Below are 21,472 nucleotides of genomic sequence, written 5' to 3' on the forward strand. Positions count from 1 at the left end.
ACAAACCAAAGGCGCTTGTGCCTCCCTTCACTCTAGATGCTTTGGATTGGCGTGGGCACCTGCTGTCCCAGAGTGCCTCATTGTGTGAGCGTTCACCTTTTCAGGCTTTGTTAGTGCACACGCAATGCTGTCCATCCCAACATCTGGCCCACGTGGGGAAGGGGGGCCTGCAGGACCAGCACACGTGAAAATACAGAAGTCAATTGAGGGCTACTTTGCGGCCCCTCGGAGGGACCAGTGTGGAGGTGTGGTCAGTGTGTGTGTGGCCGAGGGGCACTGGGAGCCATGCATGTGTCCCCCGGGCCCTTCCTCCCCAGCTCTGTTCTCCAGGAGCAGTCTCGGCAGCACTGTTGTTTTTGTTTTGCTGTTGCACAGCTCTGGGCCCATTATACATTCATTGGCGGAGGTCTTCAGTCTTGCCCTCGCTATCCTGTGAGTTTATTCAGTGCCATTTGGTTGTTATCCTCAAACTCTAAATCTATATACACTTAGTGTTAAAGCTGATTTTTTTTTAAGACAGAGTTACAGAGAGAGGTAGAGACAGACAGGTCTTCCATCCGCTGGTTCACTCCCCAGATGGCTGCAACAGCCAGAGCTGCGCCGATCTGAAGCCAGGAGCCAGGAGATTCCTCTGGGTCTCCCACGTGGGTGCAGGGGCCCAAGCACTTGGACCATCTTCTACTGCTTTCCCAGGCCATAGCAGAGAGCTGGGGAGGAAGAGGAGCAGCCGGGACTAGAACCAGCATCCATATGGGATGCTGGCGCTTTAGGCCAGGGCTTCAGCTCACTGCGCCACAGCTGATTGATAATGCACAGCACCACATACACCCTCCAGCTGTTAATTTTTCCTCCAGGTGAGGATTTGTTCTGTAGAGAAATTAGTAGCTGTATGTGCTGTTCCTATGCTAATACATACTGCAAGATTAATTTGAAAATTGCACAAAGGTCTGAATGTGCATTATGCAAAGTGCAGAAACTGGTTATATTAGGAGTGTTTGCATGCGTATGCCTGCTTGCAGAAATGCTCAGGGAATTTGTGGCTCAGTTTAAGTGACACCAGGATTGAGCCTTTTTCGAACAGACCACTCTCAGCATAATGATTCTCTAATTTATTCAGACTCAGACTTCCAGCCCTGTTGAATTTTGTGTTAAATAACCCAATTGGTGTATATGAAAACAACATCCTGTAATTCAAATCCTTGGAATCAGCCCAACTGTATAATCTTGGCCGCAGCAAGTGCTTGCGAGGTAGAAGAGATACTTGGCATGTATTTAATGGCTGCATGTTCACCTCCGGCGTCAATGTGTGGGGTCACCCTCAGACACCCACTGTCTGCAGGGAGGCTTTGGAATCACACCGTGGCTCCGCGCTGACCACCCAGTGCACCCCAGAGCCCCTCTCCTCCCCATGTCTGAGTGAGCCCAGGTGCAGAGGCTCATTTTAAGGAATGCAAGCTTAGCATAGTTGCAAAGGGATTTGCACAGTAAGCCACGCGGCGTGAGCTCCACATGAGCTCCTGAAGAGCAGGCTGAGTACCAGGAGCCCTGCCGCAGGGCTGCTCACGCTGAGACAGCAATGGCTGCCATGCTGGGCCCAAGGATCGCCGTGACGTTGTGTACAGATGGGGCCTCACATGGGGGGTGCAGTAACACAGTGTTTTCCCACTTATAATGTTAGGGAGCCAGGACTCACATCACTGTCCATGCTGTCTGAGAGAGATCTGCCCGAGCTTTGCTTCGTCTCTGTAGGGGCTGTACAGGGCTCAGAGTGAAGAATGAACTTGACCTGGCATGGTGTTGTCCCCCAGCTTGCCTGACTCCTGGATAATGGGAAAGTAGATGGGGATCCCAGTCGGTGTGGTGTTACAGAAATTGTGCTACCGTAGAACCTGCAATGCTGGAGGAATGGAGGCTCCCTGTGGCTGTAGATAGGTGGTCATTCAGAGTGGTAGGACAGCAGGACAGTATGTTCAGGGTGTGTGTCTGCCAGCCTCTAGAGGGCGCTGATAATGTTGAAAGTCAGAAATGGGCTTATTCAATGGCAAATATTAGGATTAAGTAAACATTTTTTGTAGATTTTTAAAAAGATTTATTTCATTTATTTTCAAGACAGAATTACAGTGAGAAAGAAGGAGAGATCCTCCATCTGCTTGCTGGTTTGTTCCCTAAATGGCTACACCAGCTGGGGTTGGACCAGGCGGAAGCCAGGAACCTGGATCTCCATTGAGGTCAGCCGCGTGGGAGAGGCCTCTGCTGGGACCATCTTCCGCTGATCTCTCAGGTGCATTTGCAGGGAGCTGGATCCGAAGCAGAGACAGCAGGACTCAAACCGTGCTCCAGTACCTGGATGTTGGCATCACCATCCCAAGCAGCGGCTTAACCCACTGTGCCACAACCCCAGCCCCGGGGAACGTTTTTGGTTTGTAGCCGTGACGTGTCCCAGCGCGTTCTTGTCAGAGTTTGGCCCCTGGCTCCCCCACAGAAAGGGGAAGGAAAGCTGCCCGTCCTGCGTGGTGCTGCGGGCTGGGAACAGCTCGTTCACTGCTTGGGCTTTGGGTTTCTTACCGCCTCCTGTACATGCATCTGGCTGAATGAGAGCAGAATCAAACGGCGCAATCCTCAGTGATTTCAGAAATAGGAATTGGTCATTCTGATTTTAAGGGTCAGAAAAGCTAGAGGCTCAGAGAGGTTCATGTGCGGAGCTCCAAAAGTCATGTAGCCATGGGATGGGGCTGACAGTTCTCGTTCCTGAAACTGGCCGCAGCCATGGAGGTAGGAAGCAGTAATCCTTTCTTCCCTGGCTCTTCACCCCAAAGTGTAGACTGAGAGAGAGGGTTTCCCACAGTTCGCTTGTGAAGGCCCCACAGAAAGGGCTGCACTGTAAGTGCCTTCCTGGACTTCACAGAGGGGAGCAGTCTGGCTCTTTTTTTCTCTTCATTAAAAGGATAAACATCACGCGGGGGCCTTTTATTTGCAGGCTTGGGATTGAGCCAACTATAAACACACTTCAGGGGACTCACATGCAGCTCAGGCTCTTCCTCAGAACATTTGGAAGCTCTTGCATAGGAGGCAGTTTTAATCACTCTCTGGGTCAGCTGGATATCCCTGTGCAGCTATTAATTTAGACACGATAAGCCTTGCAAGGTGGTGGGGAGGGCGGGCAATGCTTGAGGAGTTGTGGGTGCTGGGCAGCCCTGCCCTGTGTGACTTTATTTGCTACATAGCACGTGCACACTCCTTCCCTAGTTTGAGAGGACAAAATATAATTTTTTTTAGATATTCTCATATGCTAAATTCAGAAAGGGAAGGAGAAAGCCATCAGCTATATGAAAGCTCACTGATTAAATGTCATATTGAAAAACCCTGAGCAAGTGTCTGCCCAGGGTGGGGGGACCAGCTCACCATGGGGCCTGGACTAATTTTCTAACATCAGATTACGACTCTGATTATGGGAGAAGGAAAACACTTTGGTGATAACTTCCCCAGTGGAATCTCTAGAAAGGCTGAACCCCAAAGTTCTGGGGGCTGCCTCTGCACTTGGTCATCTCCTCCACTCATCTCCGTAATTTTTGTCTCTTTCCCTGGTCCTCCCTATTACCAACGGGGTCTCTGGTCAGTCTCTGGTCTATCGCTGGGAGTCATCCTCGTGGGAGGTGTCTGTCAAGGTCAAGTTTGTAACACAGAGAGCATACTGTGTATTTCAGAAGAAGGGGTTAGTACAGGGAAGACAGGAGCATTACAAGGCTGGAGGAGTAATAGGGCTACTGAGGCCAGACAGGTGTTAGGAGCTGTAAAGAGGGTTACTCCCTGTAGGGCTTGGAAACACAAAGGAAGATGCGGGGACCCAAGAGCTCAGAGACGAGGCTCCTAGAGGCTGTGCTCAGACCTCCGAGGGGTGCCCTGTGGCTTGTGCTTGAACCTGGGAGCAGGACATGCCTGGGGTGGCTGGTTCTCAGATGGCCGGGTGGGCACTGGTGCCGGGTGGGAGAAAGTCAACAGAAGCTGGAGGCAGGAGCCGCCTCTGTGCTCTGGTGCTGCACAGACACTGACAAGAACGGAAGTGAGAAGGGAGTCCGTTCTTCCCCTCTTCCTGCTGCGTTCCAATAGGAATTGTTCAGAATCGAGGGGCGTAAGAAGTGTGGGGGTGGGGCCTGGACCATCTTGGAGAGGAACGTGGGCATCTGGGGCCTCAGAGTAGACACCTGGTGGCCTCAAGGCCAGGGCCCGGGTGATGGGGCTGGTGGAGGTGGAGGTGGGAGGCCCACAGCAGCCCTGATCCCTGGCTCTGGGAAGCCCTTGAATGGTGTGGCTGAGGCTAATGGCGCCACCCCTGCTGCTTTCCATCACGATTGGTTCTGAACGCCAGGAAAACCTGGGGTTCAGTGGGGGAGAAGTAACTGGAATGGATGCTCCGTACCCATCAGTGGGTCACTCTGAGCTGCCCAGAGAGAAGGCTCAGGGGGCAAGGCCCCACCTGCCCTATCAATCAGAGTTAAATAGATGGGTGGGCGGGACGCAGGGGAGGGTGGCATGGAAATGAGCTCTTGCCCCTAGTGCTCCGGCTGACGGGTCTGATAGAAAGGAGAAGAGGGGCACGCAGGCTCTGTGGCCTGGCTCGCTGACGGGTCTGATAGAAAGGAGAAGAGGGGCACGCAGGCTCTGTGGCCTGGCTCGCTGTGAGCCCCTGCAGAGGTTCTAATGCCTGTAGGAAGGACGTGGTTTGATGTCTTCACTTAATGAATATTCAGGAACAGTGCGAGCCTGCACTGCTCTGGAGGGCGCGTGGGGTGCTCGGGGCGACCGGCCGTCGTAAGCTGCTGCTAACTAGGCAGGGCGTCCCCAGGCCCGGCCCTGCCTGTGGCAGCTCCGCTCGGACTCCGTGCCCTGGGCTTCCCTCTCGCGTTGGTGACAGCAGGGCACCCTTTAGGGTGGACATAGTCCTAACAGCCTCACTCCTATAAATTGGTAAGCAGAAAGGAGCACCAGCCTGGGAGAGGCTGTGAATAGACAGTTTCCAGGATACAGATGGGAAGATGTTCCGCTTCACAAGTGGCCCCGGTGCTGTGCCGCAGTGGCTTGGATCAGTGTCCCCTGACAGCCCCGGCAGTCTCCCGGGCAGAGCGCAGCTCAGCAGGGTCTCCCCACACTGACCGGCTCCCTCTACTTCCAGTGCTCTGTTATGCAGAGTTTCTCACATGCGAAATGAACTACACACAGGGAGTCACGTGAGGCTCTGTAACAGCAGGAGCCACCAGGCACGCAATTATAGCACGTCCATTTAGGCAGAATTCATCACAGCCTTTGCAAGCAGCAGTAAATGTACGCATATGGAACAAACCCCCAAGATACAGAACCTTAACCAAGTAAGGAAGGAACGGGGTGTGTGTGGTATTTGCATTAAAAAATTAGCAAGCGTTTGGCCTAGCGGTTAAGATAGCCATGTCTCACATAGGAGTCAGCTGGGTTCCATACCCAGCTCCAGCTCCTAACTCTAGCTTCCTGCTACTTCAGACCCTGGGATATAGGAGGTGATGGCTCAAGTATTTGGACCCCTGCCACCCGCCACCCACCACCCACATGGGAGTTCCTGACTCCTGTCTTTTGCCCCAGCTCGGTCCCAGCCATTGTGGATCTTTGAGGAGTGAACCCACGGATGGCTCAGCCTCTCAAGTCAGAAAAAAAAATTAAATGCATATTTCAGAATGAAAAGTTAAATACTGTTTTGAAAATGTTTGCTTCCATATGCATAATACACAATGGACTGGGAACACGAAGACGTCCATAGGGAGAGAGGAAGCAAGTGACTGGACACAGGAGGGAAGGGACTTCCCCTGCTCACCCCCTGATATGTTTAGAATTTTGCATCATGCATTCCTGGCCAGCAGACCAATAGATTACACATTTGGGGAGAAAACCAGTCTCAGTGATGCTGGTGGTCAGGCCCAAGGATAATGGCCTGGAGGTGTGTGCCCACCGGAGTGGCACTGGCATGCTTGCCCTCCCTGCCCCCCACATCAGGAAGGCCCCCTTTCCACATCCCCTTAGCCCAGTCTGCACCATGTCCACCCCAACCCTGGTGACCAGGCCCTGGGTGCCTGGAATCTGCACAAAGAATGTCTGTAGTTGTCTCCCTCCTCTTCCGGCCTGCTACTCTCAGAGGGCAGAGGCCACCTTTTCTCATCCCATGTGCCCCACGTCTTGGCAAAGTGTGCAACACAGAGACAAAGCTTAGCAAATGTTGAATGCTCATTCATTCATTCATTCATTCACACTGGGAAATAACTTAAGATCAGGATTTCCTCCTTGTATCTTGATTCCTGTCTCCCTAATTATAAGTCAGGATTTTCATCTCTCTCTTTTTTTTTAATTACTTATTGGAGAGGCAGAGAAATAGAACATATTCCCATCTACTGACTCAGTCCCCAGATCCCTCAACAGCTAGGTCTGGTCCAGGCTAAAGCCTAGAGTCTGGGCTGGAGGGACCCCACTGCTTGCGCCATCACCTGCTTTCCCAGGGTGTACCTTGGTAGGAAGCTGGAATTGGGAGTGGATCTAGGACTCAAACATGGGTGCTCTGGCATAGGATACAGATGTCCTGGCTAGCATCTTTACAGTGAGGTGCCTGCCTTGTCATCCCTCTGGCATCCCCAGCACTGAGTTCAATGCCTTGTATACAGTAGGAGCTCAGTCAGTGCTGAGTGATGAGTTGCAATAATGATTAGTTTATCTTCAGATGGCCTCCTTCAGCATGAGAGGTTCCCAAAGCCTGGGGTGTCCTTAGAGATGACCATGAGTGCCCTGTGGGGGCTGTCGCACATTCTTTGGCCACCGCCTCAAGCTGTAGTTGCCAGGTTTCGGGAAGACCTGGGTAGATGTGAGCAGTCGGACGGGGGAAGCCGAGACCCAGGCCACAGAACTGACGCTCATAGACGCTGCTCTGTCACTGTTGAAGAATTGCAGAAAGCCCATGGAGGGCTGGTTCCACGCCCTGAGTTGACCCACAGCCCAGGGAGCATCTGGAAACTCTACAAGGGGTGCATGATGTAAATACTGTGCTCTGAGGCCGCCAGTGACACCAGCCAGACGGAGCTGCAGCAGCAGGGCCGCCTTCCCTGGAGGCCACCAATTAACCCCGTGGAAAGAGAACCAGGGAGAGAGTGAGCAGCTGGGAAAAGTTTCCCAAAGGATCCCAGCCTCCCTGGCATTGCTGCTCCCTGACCAGGAAGCACAGAGGCGGCGGGGAAGGTGCGAACACCTTGTTAGTAACGACGGTGAGCGTTCATTACCTTCCAGCCCACCTGAGAGATGCTGGCTGGCTCTGCTTCCTGCTGCCCACCTCGCCAGTGCCCTGTCCTGTCTTCTCCGCCTCTGCAGCCAGTTGCTTTAAGGTGTTCGGTTCGAGCAGGTGAAGAAGTTGAGTTTCTCTGCACGCACTTCTCAGATGGCCAGATGCTTGCTCCTGCAAAGGCTGAATACAGGGTCAGGACATCCCAGCTGCCCCCGGGAGCAGGGTGCCGGGGGGACTCGGGGGATGGGGAGCAGGCAGTGCTCAGCCTGGGCTCCGAGGATCCAGCCATCCTTGCTTGCTGCCCCTAGGGGGCACCTTCAGGGCCTGCGTGCCAGGGCTGGGAGTGCGAGGGGAACACACCGTTCCTCCCTCCATGTCTTCCAGGCACAAGAGTGCCTGACACTTTGCAGGTCAGGGAAATAGCCTCCTAAGCCGCATCCCCGGATGGTGCCGTGGCTTGTCGGAGCTCCGCCTTCGGTTCCCAGCCTGCCTGGGTGCTGGGTCCTGGGAACCCGGATGGCCTTTGCTTGCTCTCCGTGTTCTAGGCTCCGATTGGCAGTGGCCAGAGTCTGCCTCTTGTGACTTCTGTTGGCCCTGCTCTGTCTTCTGGAGTGACACAGAACAGGGCCAGCGCCTTCCCACGTGACCACACAGCCTTTCTCCAGGCTACTTGTTGATTTATCCGCGTGCCCGCACTTCCTGGAAGTGGCTTCTGTGTGCCTGGGATGGGGCAGCCCTGCTCAAGCCTGTAGCCGTGTGCATATGGCTTCTCCTGCTCTCAGGGCGTGCACGCACGGCCCCCCTCATCCCTGGGCAGCTCCATGCTGCTCTGGCAGAGAGGGGTCCCTGCTCCCCGCCCCTGTGCCGCTACCTCCTGGCGCCCAGGGCCACCTAACTGCTCTGTGCCCTGAGGGATGAGCAAGCTGCTCCCACTGCAGCTGTGGACACTGCCGCCACCATGACGTCATGCCCCAGCTTGGATGCTCTGCTGACCTGTCTCCCACATCCCTTCTTACACCAGGACCTAGAAGATGAGATGCCTCTTCCAAATGCATTTACAAATGTGGGAGCTGCATTTCTCTGCACAAATCTCCGAACTGTTCAGTGCTTCCGTCAGGTTCCTTTCAAGGCAGCTTTGGTGGTTGAGATGGCACTAAGCTGTGCAAACCCAGCATCCCCCAGGGGAATGTCACATGGCCACCGGCTGCCTCCCAGGCACAGCCAGCCTGCCTAGGACCAGGCAGCAGGAGCAGAGTGGGGAGACAGGATGAATCTGCCAGGCCCGCCCCCACTCTACCAGAAGCAGCGGCCTAAGGTAGCTCTGGAGCCACACACCGCAGCCTGTGTCACGCCTGTCCCCTTCCTCGCGTGTTGCTGAGCAAAGTTGCAGGCCCAGCAGGTGGGAGCAACGGCGAGAACAAAGCCCTCAGGGCCAGGCAGGACCGCCTCCTTCCTCTTCCCACTCAGCGGCTGCCTTGGCTTCACGGCTCACGGTCGCTCCTCTGGGAAGAGCTGCCGCTGCTGCTGCTGCTGCTACTGCTGCCGCAGCCACTGAGAGCCTGGCTCCGTCCCTCTGTTCTTTACTCCACAATCCAAGTCCGAGTCCTTTGTCTGACAGCTGATTTGAGAAGAGAGCACGGCGGATGCACTTGCCGACACCACCTTTTCAGATATGCGTATGCTTTGGGTCCCGCTCGCATTCTCTCCCTTCCTGGAATTTTTATTTGGTGGTGCAGGGACTGGGGGTGTGTGCAGTGCCAGTCTGCAAGCATGCACGTTCGCGGCCAGCGCGTCCCCTGCACCTCGCTTCCAGCCCCCCCCCCGGGCACACCCATGAGTGTCAATGGTGCTGAGGCTCTGGGCTCTGCCATTAATGGGCTTCAGGTTCCCTGGGCTCAGGAACCAGAGACCAGCTGGGTGGACAGGGCGTGGTGCCCTGTGCAAGGGTGTGGCACAGCTGTGGTTTGCAGTGCCCTGAAGAATAGATTCGGCAGTCTGCGAATGAGCACTCAGAGGTTGACAAGCCGCATCCGTGTATCCTCAGTCTCGCAGGCCATTTTACCACGCATCCCTGTGGCCTGGGAGGGCAGCAGATGCGTGGACTCCCAGAAACCTGAGAAGTCTGCTCGGTGGTGGCCCAGTCATCCTGCTTCTGCCCACGTTCCCCTGAGTACCGGGGGCTGTGGCCGTGAAGGTGCCCCCTTAGCCTCCCTGGTGCCTCCTCCCCGCCCCCAGCCCTGCCCTTGGGGTGCTCATGCGCCCTCCTGCCCGTGTTCAGTGAAGGCGCTGTTTCTGTATTTACAGCGGCATTCCCTCTTCGCCCGAGCCTCACCAGTTCCGTCAGCTGCTCTCCGCAAACCATGGTTCCCAGACCGCTGCCTCCCCGAAGCGCGCAGTTGCATCAGAGCAGAGACGCGGCCAGAGTCGGCTCTGTGCACCTTGCTCAGTTTCAGCTCCTCGGGGGCACCCACCCACCCAGTTCTGCTCTGGATGAGCTCGTGGCTGGCCCCTGTGTTCTCCCCAAGCCGTCCATGTCCATCAGCTGTGAGTTGGTTCCCAGGGCTGTTGAACTTGAGCCTGAGGCATAGGTGAAGAGCCCTCAAATGAAGATGCAGACCATGCCCGTGACAACAAGCAGGGCTTCCTGGCTAAAGGTCAAGCACGTAGTAGGAGCTTTGTGGACACACTGTGGGCCTGTCTGCCGAGGAGCCTGGCTCGCTCGCAGCGTGCCCTCCCTTTGTTCCGTTAGTGGAGCTCCCATCAGCTTGCTTGCGAGGCGGCCTCCGCTGTGTGGTCATGAATTAACAATGAGCCACGCTCCTAATTAGGCTCGATTAAAAACACAGGTTATGGAAATAGTGCAACAGCTGGGGAAGCATGTTCCCACTGTGCAGCCTGTGGCCCGGGGGCCCTGGCGAGTGTAGCACCCAGGGGAGGGGCTGGCTTTCTGGGATGCAGGTTCCCCATCTGCGTGGCCCTGGAGAGGGAAGATGTGTGTTTGCTCAGCCCCGCTTTCTGCTCGTGCTGTCAGCATGAGAAAAACTGGCCCTGGCTGCTGCTTCCCGCTTCTTCCATTCCACGTGAAATGAGTTGAATCCACGTAGTGCGTGCTTCAGTAAGCGCCTGCCTGTGGGGCTTGCTTGCACCGGGAGTCGGGAAAGGATGAGGAATGCGGCCGAGGTTGGCTTCATCAGGATGTAAATTGACTGTGAACAACATGATTCACGAGCGGCTGCTGTCGTGCTGGTTCAGATGTGCACCCAGCACCTAGCCAGCCAGTGTCGCGGCGGCGGGGTGGCCTGAGGCCCCCCGAGGGTGTCCCAGCCCCTGCTTCCCTCCGTGTCTCCCTGTTAAACCCCCTGTGGGTGCTCGGCGCGCAGCAGGGGCCGAGTGTCGGTGGCTTTGACGATTTCAGGGAAGGATGGTGCAGGCCCCAGGACGTGCCCTTCAGCGCCCACAGTGTGCGCGGGGGACGAGCTGCGACCCAGGCCGTCAGCTGTGCTCACGGTGCTTCCTCTGCTCCCTTTGAGAAGACGGAGAAGTGGATGTCCCGGGGACTGGGGTGGCCAAGCGGGTTAGCGAGGGCCGAGGTTGGAAATGACTGACCTGCCGCTTGCAGCCCCACCCCCCACCTCACTCCCGCTGACTTTGGGTACCTGGAGCACTGGGTGGGTTGAGATTTGGAAGCCAGTGACTTAGAGGAAAAGAGGCCGTATCTATGAATCAGGACTAATAATACCTACCTGGTAAGGTGGTCACGAGAATGAAAAATGTGCCAGAATGAAAAATGTGCCGGCGAAGTCCCCGGCAACAGGTGATACTGAGAAAACAGTGTCTCCTCTGCTCCGTGAGGAAGCTCAGGTGTTTTTTTTTTTTTTTAAAGATTTATTTTTCTATTTTGAAAGGGTTAGAGTGACACAGAGTGAGAAGTCTTCCATCTGCTGATTCACTCCCCAGATGGCCACAACAGCCAGCGTTGGGCCAGGCCAGGAGGGATGCCCCATCTTGGTGCTTCGAGAAGTTCATGGAAAATGGGATTAAAAGATAAGCCTATTTTGGTACAAAAAAAAAAAAAATGAAATCCCTGCCTATGAGGGGTCTTCAGAATGTTCGTGGAAAATGTGCATTATCAAAAAGCTATTCATGGATTTCAACATTTCTTGGCTCTAAGAGGAGCATGTTTAAATTCCATTTTCCGTGAATATTTGAAAGTCCCCTCATATTTATGAACAGCTCCGCCAGTGGGGAGCCCCCCCCCAGCTTCCAGCAGAGTTCCTCCACGTCAGTCCCCAAAGCGTGGTTCCCGGGAACCAGCAGTGTGACGTCACCTGGGAACAGGTTGGCAGTGCCCAGTCTCGGGCCCACCCCAGACCAGCCGGGACAGAAACCGAGCTGGGGCCCTGTAGGCTGGGTTGTAACGTGTGAGGCTGTGAGTGAGGCAGCAGAGTGAATTGTTTTTTAAAAACACAGAGGCCTGAAAACCTGGGTTTGAGCCTCGGGTTTGTAAACTCAGAGTGAGGTAGCCAGGGTATGCTCTCCAGAATCCTGGTCCCTGCCCCGTGGGTCTGGAAAAAGGCCCGGTGGTCGATAGGCTTCGAAGCTTGGCAGCTTTATTCTTGCTCTGTAGCCCTGCACAAGGTGTCCAGACCACCTCTGAGAGGAGAGGCTCCCGGTCCATAGCTTGGTTAGGGCGGAAGCTCTCGAGTTAGCCCTGCAGGAGGGTGTGTAGGCTCAGGCCTGTTTGATGAATGGCTCCACGATCTCTCCAGGCCGCAGCTACTGTAGTAGGAGAGATTTATATACGACTGCCAAGCACCTTATCGCTTCCTCCCACTGGATCTGACCGTCCTTAGGCGTCCCGTGCTGTCAGGAGCCGGCTCTTTCAGTGAAGGCGGCAGTGTTTCAGGTCGTTCTGCATAGTTAATGGGGGGAGGGTGTGGAGAGCCCCCCGACTGGCGGGGGGTCAGTGGGGTTTCCTGGGTCCTGAGCCAGCACCCTAGGAATGGGGTCTAATGCATGAGCTGGTTTTCTAATCTCTCCAGTGGCTTCAAAGTAGACAATGCCACCCAAGCACGGTGAGTGTATTACAAACGTGTGCATCTGGATTTATGCGTGGGAGGAATCTACTGTTACAAACGTGTGCATCTGGGTTTATGCGTGGGAGGGATCTACTGTTACAAACGTGTGCACCTGGGTTTATGCGTGGGAGGGATCTACTGTTACAAACGTGTGCATCTGGATTTATGCGTGGGAGGGATCTACCGTTCAGAATCCTAACACGTGCCAAGGCATGAGCATGGCTGAGTAGATATGAAGAGGTGGCAGCCAAGTATGGGAGCAGCCCCTGGGGGCTTCTGCAGAACCCTGTGTGTCCGCCCTTCTGTTCTTCTTTCCGCTGTCATGGCAGAAGACAACCGCAAGGGAGAGGCTGGGACTGCGGCTTTACTAGCGCGTAGGGCGGCAAACCAGTCCTTTAACATCTGTGTAGTCTCTGATGTGGATGTCAGCCCTCAGGCTGCTGTCTGAGGCCATGACCAGGATCAGCGAGAGGGAATATGTTCTTTGGCCCTCCAGCCTGTCAGTCACCATCTCCTGGGATCACCTCCTCATGCCATTTCCCTACCGAGACCCTTCTCGGAGTCAGCCCATTAGCAAGGCCTCTGTGCAGGACAGAAGCCACCAGCCTTGCTTGGCCTTAACCAGGATGGCAGTGTGGGCTGTGACACAGGCTTGTGTGTCTGCGGGGATGGATGTGTTGGGGACGTTTCATAACCATACACCTCCTGCACATGTGTGGACTCGGGCTCTATCCAAGGGGGGCTTGTCTCAGACGATCCTTGTTTCCTTTGCAGCTGGCTGCTCTTTGGAGGAATGGGAGACCCTTCCTTTTCATTTCTTAGAATGGCTTTGAGTCAGTGGAGACGTTGCTCCATGGGACCAGAAAGTGAGAGTCTACCTGTCTGGCTGTGGGGACCCAAGAGCCAAACTGGGAGGGTCCCAGTGTTCTTCATTTGGGAGAAATGAAAACCAGCAGGGTGATGACGGAGTGGTGGATGAGCTGGGAGATGGGGGGCCATGGGCTCTGAGCCTCCTCTGGAGAGAAAATTTGTTTGCGTGGATGGAGGGAAGAAGCTAGGGTGATGTTTGTGGTAGATAGGAAACGCAGGCCAGGCTGATGTCCTGCAGAGAGGATTCTACCGCATACCCTTGGCTTGGGATGTGCACTCTGGGCCCTTTTGAGACAGAGTAGCTTGAAGCAAAAACATGTTTTAAATCACAGCTTGAGAATCTTCTAGCTGCATGGTTTGTGACGAGATTTTTGCTTTCACAAGCCTCAGTTTCTCCCTCTTAAACTGAAACAGTAGTGGCTACATGTGAGTTATGGAAGAATAATCTAGGATTGTGAATGCCTTGTAAGCTGTGTAGCAGATTCCGTGGTCTTTGTAAACTGCAAGTGGACAAGGTGCTGGCTAGGGGGTGGGAAGAAGACTGCCCTGCAAAGTTGTTCATATACTGGTCATCAACCATTTTTTCCCCTAAAAATGGTTCACAGTGAAATAAACCCTGGTAGAGCCAAAATGGTGGTCATGGCCTCGGGGTGGGGGCAACCTGAGAGCAGAGTGATCCTGTGATGGGGTCCTCAACAGTTCACACACAACCCAGCTGTTCAGTTAACTCCTCTCCCACTGGGAGGGACTGGTTTCTTCCCCAGGATAGGGATCTGTGCTGACTCAGCTGCAGCAGGTACCCCATTGCTGAATGCTTCTGCCTGGCTGAGAAAGTGCTCCCAGAGTCCCTGGTGGAAGAAGGCCTGACTAGGGGAGCCCTGGGTTCTGTCGTGCACGTGAGAAGTTCCACTCTGCCTAGGGAGATGGACTGCAGCTGCATCATCATTGGAAAACCAAGTTGTGTTTTCCTGCAGCTTCTGTTTGAACAGTTTAGGGCGTCTGTAACCTAGGATGTGGCAAGCCAATGCTGCCAGTCTGTGATCTGCTAATATCCCAATGTTGCCTTCAAAATATTTTGGAGTCAACTTTATTGAGAAGTAATTCATGCACAATCAAATACATCCACTCAAGGTATACAGTTGGATGAATTTAGACAATTGTGTGCAGCCTTGAAACCTTCCCAATAGTCAAGATACAAAACAGCCTCTTCCCAGAACAGTCCTTGGGCCCCTTTGCAGTCTCTCCATCTACCTGGCCCAGCAACCACTGGTGTGCTTTTTGTAACTATAAAGTAGCCTGAATTTTATATAAATGGGATCATGCAGGATGTATTATTTTGACAAGGTCTTCCTTCAGCATAATTTTTTCTATCAAGTTATATATTCCACGAAATGTATCATTTTGACGATTTTAAGGTACACACTCGGTGGCAGTGGGTACATTCTCACTGTTGTGCAACCATCAACATGGTTCATCTGTGGAACCTCCCAAAATGCAACTGTATACCCATCAAACCCTAATTTCCCACGCCTCCTTCCTGAAGGCCCTGGAAGCCACCATTCTGCCTCCTGCCTCTGGGAACTGGACTGCTGATAAGTGCAGTCATAATATTCTTTTGTTCCTGGCTGATGTCATGTAACGTGCTGTCTTCAGGGTCCATCGATGTTGTAGCATACTCCAGGGTTTTCCTTTGTGATATTCCACTGCCTGTCTATTCCATCTTCACTTGGTGATGGACACTTGGAGTGCTTTCTCCCCTTGAGCATTGTGAATGGTTTTGTTACGAACCCGATGTACAAATACCTCTTCTCGTTCCTGCTTGTAACTCTTCTGGGTATGTGCGTGCTGGTTCTGTGTTTAATTAGTGGAGGAACCTCCAGGCAGCTTCCACAGAAGCTCCATCATTTCGCTATATTACCTGTGAACAAAGTCTTTTCTGAGACCTAGTCCTTGGTCTCATTATCTCTCACTTTCCAACAAACGTACCTTTGGCTTCTCCTGGACCTGCTTGATGATAGTCTGTTCTCTCTCCAGCCTGAGCCTCTTCCTATCCAGTCCTTTCAGATGAATGTCATTACTCAGCTGTAATAACCTCAGTACAATTACAGCACTTCCTCTGAGCACTAAACACTCCCTCTGTGCCTACCTCTTCCTCATTAGCTTAGTTATAATACACCTCACCAATATCCCATCAACAATATCACAATACAACTACCTACATCTTTTAACTCTACCTATTGTACCACCTACACTGGTCCTTTTAATTGAATCTATTGAGCTACCATACATACTGCTTCTATGTGTTTAGCTCTGTCTGTCAAATAATCCATCATATTAACTATACAACCTGAGCTTTTACAATGATTGTCTGACTTGCCAACAACCTGTTCATCCTGTCTCTGATGCTGCCATGACCTGTTAAAGGCGATCCTCTGTGAAGATCTCGTTAGGTTCTGGTGTCACAAGCTCAGGAGGAAGTTAGACACGTTGCTGATCCTGGGGGACCCAGCCTTGAGAGCGCCGAGTGTGTGGGGGCTTCAACCCTAAAGCACCTTCCTCAGAAGGATTTTTTCCTTTGACAAGACCACAATTTCTACCAGGCTCTATGAGCCACATTAATAGAGAGGGAAAAGGAGAAGGAGGGAGGGAAAAAAAGGGAAGCATGAAAGGAGTGGGGCTTGTGAAAATGGATGAGAATGGGGGCCAGCTGTGTGCACCGTGGGTTAAATGGCTGGCTGCAGCGGGGGCATCCCACATGGGCACTGGGTTGAGTGTCGGCTACTCCTCTTCTGATCCAGCTCCCTACTAATGCACCTGGGAAAAGAGTGGAAGATGGCCTGAGTGCTTGGGCCCCTGCACTCACGTGGGGGACCCAAATGAAGCTCCTGGCTTCAGCTCTGTGCAGCTCCAGCTGTTGCAGCCATTTGGGGGAGTGAATCAGCAGATGGAAGATCTTTCTCTCTGTCTCTTCCTCTCTCTGTGTAACTCTGCCTTTCAAATAAATAAATCTTAAAAAAAAAAAAAAAAAAGAAAATGGATGAAGGGAGAGAGCACAGGAGGGCCAGTTGGGAAAGGCTGGGGGAGGGAAGCCTGCAGCGGGAGGCAGTGTTTCTGGTCAGGACACGTCCTTTTGACACCGTCCTTTTTCGGTTAATGTCTGACGAGCCTGCATGACAGCACATCGTGGCAGCAGCCCTGGGAATGTTGCCAGAAGGTTAGCCCATGGAGTTTGCTTTCAGTTTGACAGTTCTGTCCTCAACTGAACCCTGATGAAGAGGAGGCACTGCCCCAAGCCCAACCCTACTCCCTTGGGCCACATCAGGGCCTGGTGGCCACAGTCAAAAACCCTAAGAGGGTGAAGTCAAGGTTAGGACAGGCCCAGGCATAGAGCAAGTACTCACAGAGTGTTGGTTGAATGGTCTGGAGAGGGGGCTTGTGGGATGTCTTCTCCTTGTCCTCTTCGGCCTGAGGTCAGGAAGGGATGAGGAGTCCATGGCAGGTGTCCTGGATACGTTGGGATTGCTGCGTGCGGAACCACGTGGGCACGGAGAGAGTCCGTAAGCTGCATGTGTGGAGCAGAGTGCTCGGCTGTCACTGCATCAATCCCTTGCATTTCTCTCACTCTCTCTCCTTTAAGATTTATTTATTTGAAAGTTAGAGTTACAGAGGGAGAGGGAGAGGGAGAGAGAGAGTGCTTCCATTTGCTGGTTCACTCCCCAAATGGCTGCAACAGCCAGGCCAAAGCCAGGAGCTTCATCTGGGTCTCCTGCGTGAATGCAGGGGCCCAAGGACTTGGACCAACTTCCACTGCTCTCCAGGGAGCTGGATCGGAAGAGGAGCAGCAGGGACCGAACCAGTGCCCGTATGGGATGCCAGCACTGCAGGGGGAGCCTGTAACTGCTACACTGCAGCACCAGCCCCGATTCCTTGCATTTCTAAAACACTTTGCAAAGCAGTATGGAGTCTGTGGTCTGACTTGATTCACCTCTTTTTGTTTTTGTTTTCAAAAGAGCTACCTTGTGCTCCAATTGTATAGAGGAGGTAACAGGCCTTGCTAGGGTGACATAATACAGTCCGGATCCTAAGTCTCCAGATGCCTGTCTGGATAGCTTTTCCAGTAAGGGTAGGGAGAGCCCCTCCCTCCATCCTGCTACCTGAGCCCCTGAGGAGCAGGGGCTGGCCACGCCCCTGGTACCTGGGTCTGAGCCACAGGGCCTCAGGCTCTGTGGGCCTCAGACCGATGGCTCCCTCCTGAAGCTTGGGAAAAGGAGCTGGCTGTCCTGGGCCCAGCTTCTCCTGTCCCCATAACCCGTCCCCGGGACCTCAGAATGTGGCCTCATTTGGAAGTAGGATCTCTGCAGATGTACTCAGTTGCAGGCCTTGGGAGGAACCCATACTAGATTGAGTGTGGCTTATGTCCAGTGACGGGTGCTTACATAGGGAGAGGACAGAGACGCGGAGAAGGCAGGGGTGGTGACCGCAGTGATCCTGCTCCGAGCCAAGGGATGCAGGAGCCACAGGAGGCGGTGAGGAGGGATTCTTCTGAGTCCTCAGAGGGAACGTGGCCCTGCCAACACCTTGGTTTTGAACTTCCGCCTTTAGGACTGTCAGAGAATGAGTCTGCTGTTTGAAGCCATTATGTTTGTGGTGCTTTGTTAGAGCAACCCCAGGAAACAAACATACAAATATACTGCTAATCACAGGCAGAGGTGGGAACACATGGCTGGCCCTGGGGCCAGATTGCTAGGGTTCCTTGGCTGCCCTCCTTGCTCTCACCGGCCGGGCCGGCAGCAAGCCAGTGTGTGTAAGGTGCAAGTCGAAAACAGGAAGAACGAGGCTTGAGTTTCCCATCGTCCCTGTAGCCTTGCTGGAGAGAGACGTCTGTGTTGCTCTTACCACCATTGCTACACCTTTCTTTTGTGCCCAGCATGTGCTAGGCATGTGCTAGGCAAGTCTTCACGTCCTCTCACTCGGTCCTTGGAAGGACCCTAGTAAGCGAGTTGTTGTATCCCTAGATTTGTTAACTTAACTTACTTGAGGCTACCCACATAGCTGGCAAGGGGTAGAGCCAGGATTTGAACTTGTGTCTCATCTCCCTTGGGAGCCTGCTCACATTGAACCCCTATGCCATAGCGACTTACCAGTGTCATATTAATAATAGTAGCAGCTAATGGTTGACACAGCAGAGAGCCTTCCAGGGTTCTGACAACCCTCAGGGACTTTGCACAGCATTCCCTCCCCCAGTGGCAGTCACGTCACCTGACTCCTGTTCTTTGGATGGCCTGTGCTGTGTACGCTTGGTGTCTCTGGTAGCTTGTCCCTGCCCCTTCCCCTCTGACAAACCCTTGTTCATCTCACGTGATCCAGTTTGTTTGTTTGTTTGTTTATTAAGATTTATTTGAAAGGTAGAATTACAGACAGAAGGAGAGACAGAAAGGTCTTCCTTCCACTGGTTCACTCCCCAATGGCTCCAAGTGACTGAAGCTGGGCTGACCTGAAGCCAGGAGCCAGAAGCTTCCTCTGGGTCTCCCACGCAGGTGCAGGGTCCCAAGCACTTGGGTCTTTTCCTACTGCTTTCTCAGGCCATCGCAGAGAGCTGGATCAGAAAAGGAGCAGCTGGGACTAGAATCAGTGCCCATATGGGACGCCAGCACCACAGGCGGAGGATTAACCCACTGTGCCACAGCACCGGCCCCACACAATCCAGTTTAAATGGACTCTGTGCCTTCCATTTAACACTTCCATTTAACACTTAATGCACAGATCACAACTCCTACTGACACGTGCTGGAGTGGAAGGAACTTTGACACACAACCGGGTCTTTCTATGTTGGCTTCTGGTGCATCCATGACACCACTGGCTCTCCAAAGTCCTCGGTATAAATGAATGAGTGAAACGTGTTGACAACATGAAGATCAGTAAATAGCAATTGGCATAAAAGGGCTGTTAAGTAGTAGAAGCAGAAGGAAGAGACAAGTATTTCTAGAAGGAACCACTCGAAGTGTGGAGTTTTGAAAGTCAAGTATCTGGTCTGGTCTCTGTACTTCCAAAGCTGCTGAGTCAGTGTTTGGAAACTGATTAAGGGGCTCGGAGCCTTTTTTTCTTTTTTGGTTATTATCTGCCTTAGTCCTCTAAAGACATGTTCTTTAAAAAGAACACCCTATTTCTAGACGTAGGCATTTGTGATGTGCGTTCTGTGTTTCATGCTGGTCCAAATGGGGACGTGGGACTCACCTGAGTCCCAGCTGGAGCAGTTCCAGGGCAGCTGCCGTCTCCAGGTGGGGACAGTCTGCCTGCGTGGGAGGGCCTGCTGCAGGACTTGCTCACCATCTCGCCTCTCTCCTCTCCCCACAGGCTGGCCATGGGTGACCCTCTCTGTCCTGGGATTCCTGTACTGCTACTCCCACGTGGGCATTGCCTGGGCCCAGACGTACACCCGGGACTGACAGCGCTGGCCCAGGCCAGCTCTCCCAGCCAGCCTCCAGGGCAGATGGTGCTGCAGCCTGACCTCCTACTCCAGGACCCTCTCCAGGGACCAGTGCTTGGTCTGCTCGTCTCTGTGAACTTACCTCCCTGCAAGACAGAAGCCCGAAATGTCACAGGAAATTCACAACCATGCAGTCTTCTAACCTGGGGGCATATTTGCCTGATGAGTGCCTCGGGGTGCAGTGTGTAGGGTGTTTTGCCTGGCTGCACCTGATGATATTTTGGTCTAGAACCTAGTCCCAGTTCTCTCTCTGCTCAGAATTAAATGCAACGGACATTTCTTGATGGAGGCACAGAAATCCCAGTTAGCGATAGCCCCATCCTCCACTGGGCAGTATTTCTAGAATGTCTTGGTGTGGTGGCTAGAACCAGCCCTAGCTGCTTCCCACAGCTCCTCAGTAGGGAGGTGACAGCGACAGCTGTGTTTCTCATGACCTCGTCCAAGCAGACAGACACAGTGCTAGGGGCTTCTAGGAGTCCTCCTGTGATGTGAACTTCATCAGGGAGAACTATTTAGGCTACCTGTTCCTGAGACCTTCAGAAAAGTGTGGCTATGGTGGTGGCTCTGAAAGTTAATTGCTTACTCATAGAGTTTAAAAACCAGAGAATAGTGCTTGCATGAACAGATCCTGTCCGGCAGGTCACGGAAAGTAAGGAACGGGGGTGCCTTTTGTGGTCTTGTCTGCCCTTGCCATGCAAGTCCCAGCAGTCACGGGCTCCTTGGTGGTTTATACTGCTTTGTTTTGATTCAAATAAAATGAAACCTTTTATGTTGCATAGATAATTCACATTTTTTGTAGAATTATTTTGAGTATTTTTGAGGACATGTTTAAAATCCAAGCATACTTACGAAATGGATAACTGGACAGGTTACCAGTGGCTCCCAGTGGTAAGTAACTCAGAATTCGCCTTTGGGTTGTGTTTGGGGCGGGGATAGTAAATCTTTAAAATTTGGTTCCATAGTGTATCTAGTGGTGGACAACTTATAATATCTCAAGCACATGAATTAAGTCAGTGGGTGGAAGAGGTTGGACTATAGTTTGATCTCTTCTCTGTCCTTGTGTCTTGGCCACGGGTATCAGCTCAGTGAGATTTACACTCCCGGAGTACAGGGCCACTTTGCTGATGGTGTTTCTTCCTAAATGCTCGGCTTCGGGGAGAGATGGGAGGGGCCGGGTGTTGATGACCTGAGGTGGGCACGCTGTGTGTCAGCCGAGGCAGAGAGCAGAGGCTCGAGGGGGACAGGTGGGTGCGGGCAGCACCGGGTGGCTTCGCTAAGGAGCAGGACATGCGTGGGAGGGGACTCCAGAGTGTTGACCAGTGCTAAGGCCAGCACAAGCCTGGGGAGGATGAGCGTGCAGATGAACGCAGCAGAACATCACAAGCTGATACAGGTCAGGATCCATGGGCAGCAGGAGGGAGTTTGGCTGAAGTTTACTTAGAAGGAAGGGTTTCCCAGGGCCGAAAGGAGTGTGGAAATAACAGGGCAGTATCTAACGTATGTGTGTACACAATGATACAGGTTATTTTGAGCTCTTTATAGATCCCGTTTATAGAACAAGTAGACTTAACTCGTTACACTGCATTGGGAGAGCGGGTATATGCGGAAGGAACACTCCTGGCTTTCCTTGAAAGGACTATGAGATTCGGAATGGGCCTCAGAAGTTGGCAAGGGATTGCTGTTTAGCAGTGCACTTGAGGCCTGACCAGCCAAGGTGTGGTTACCCAGGATCACCGCTCCCCACCTGTA

General features: G+C 53.1%; 1 protein-coding gene across 8 annotated transcripts in view; it reads left to right on the forward strand.

Moving 5' to 3' along the window:
• HHAT (hedgehog acyltransferase) overlaps positions 1-20,510 on the forward strand; it is a 305,572-nt gene extending 285,062 nt beyond the window's left edge. For all 8 annotated transcript variants that reach the window (XM_008268452.4, XM_008268451.4, XM_051821308.2 and 5 more), the window contains one exon: positions 19,591-20,510. In XM_008268452.4, the coding sequence (XP_008266674.2) occupies positions 19,591-19,682 (92 nt within the window). In that variant the 3' untranslated portion in view covers positions 19,683-20,510. The remainder of the gene's footprint in view (positions 1-19,590) is intronic.
• The last annotated feature ends 962 nt before the right edge of the window (positions 20,511-21,472 follow it).

The sequence above is a fragment of the Oryctolagus cuniculus genome, chromosome 13 (genome assembly GCF_964237555.1).
Source record: "Oryctolagus cuniculus chromosome 13, mOryCun1.1, whole genome shotgun sequence".
NCBI classification, from domain to species: domain Eukaryota; kingdom Metazoa; phylum Chordata; class Mammalia; order Lagomorpha; family Leporidae; genus Oryctolagus; species Oryctolagus cuniculus.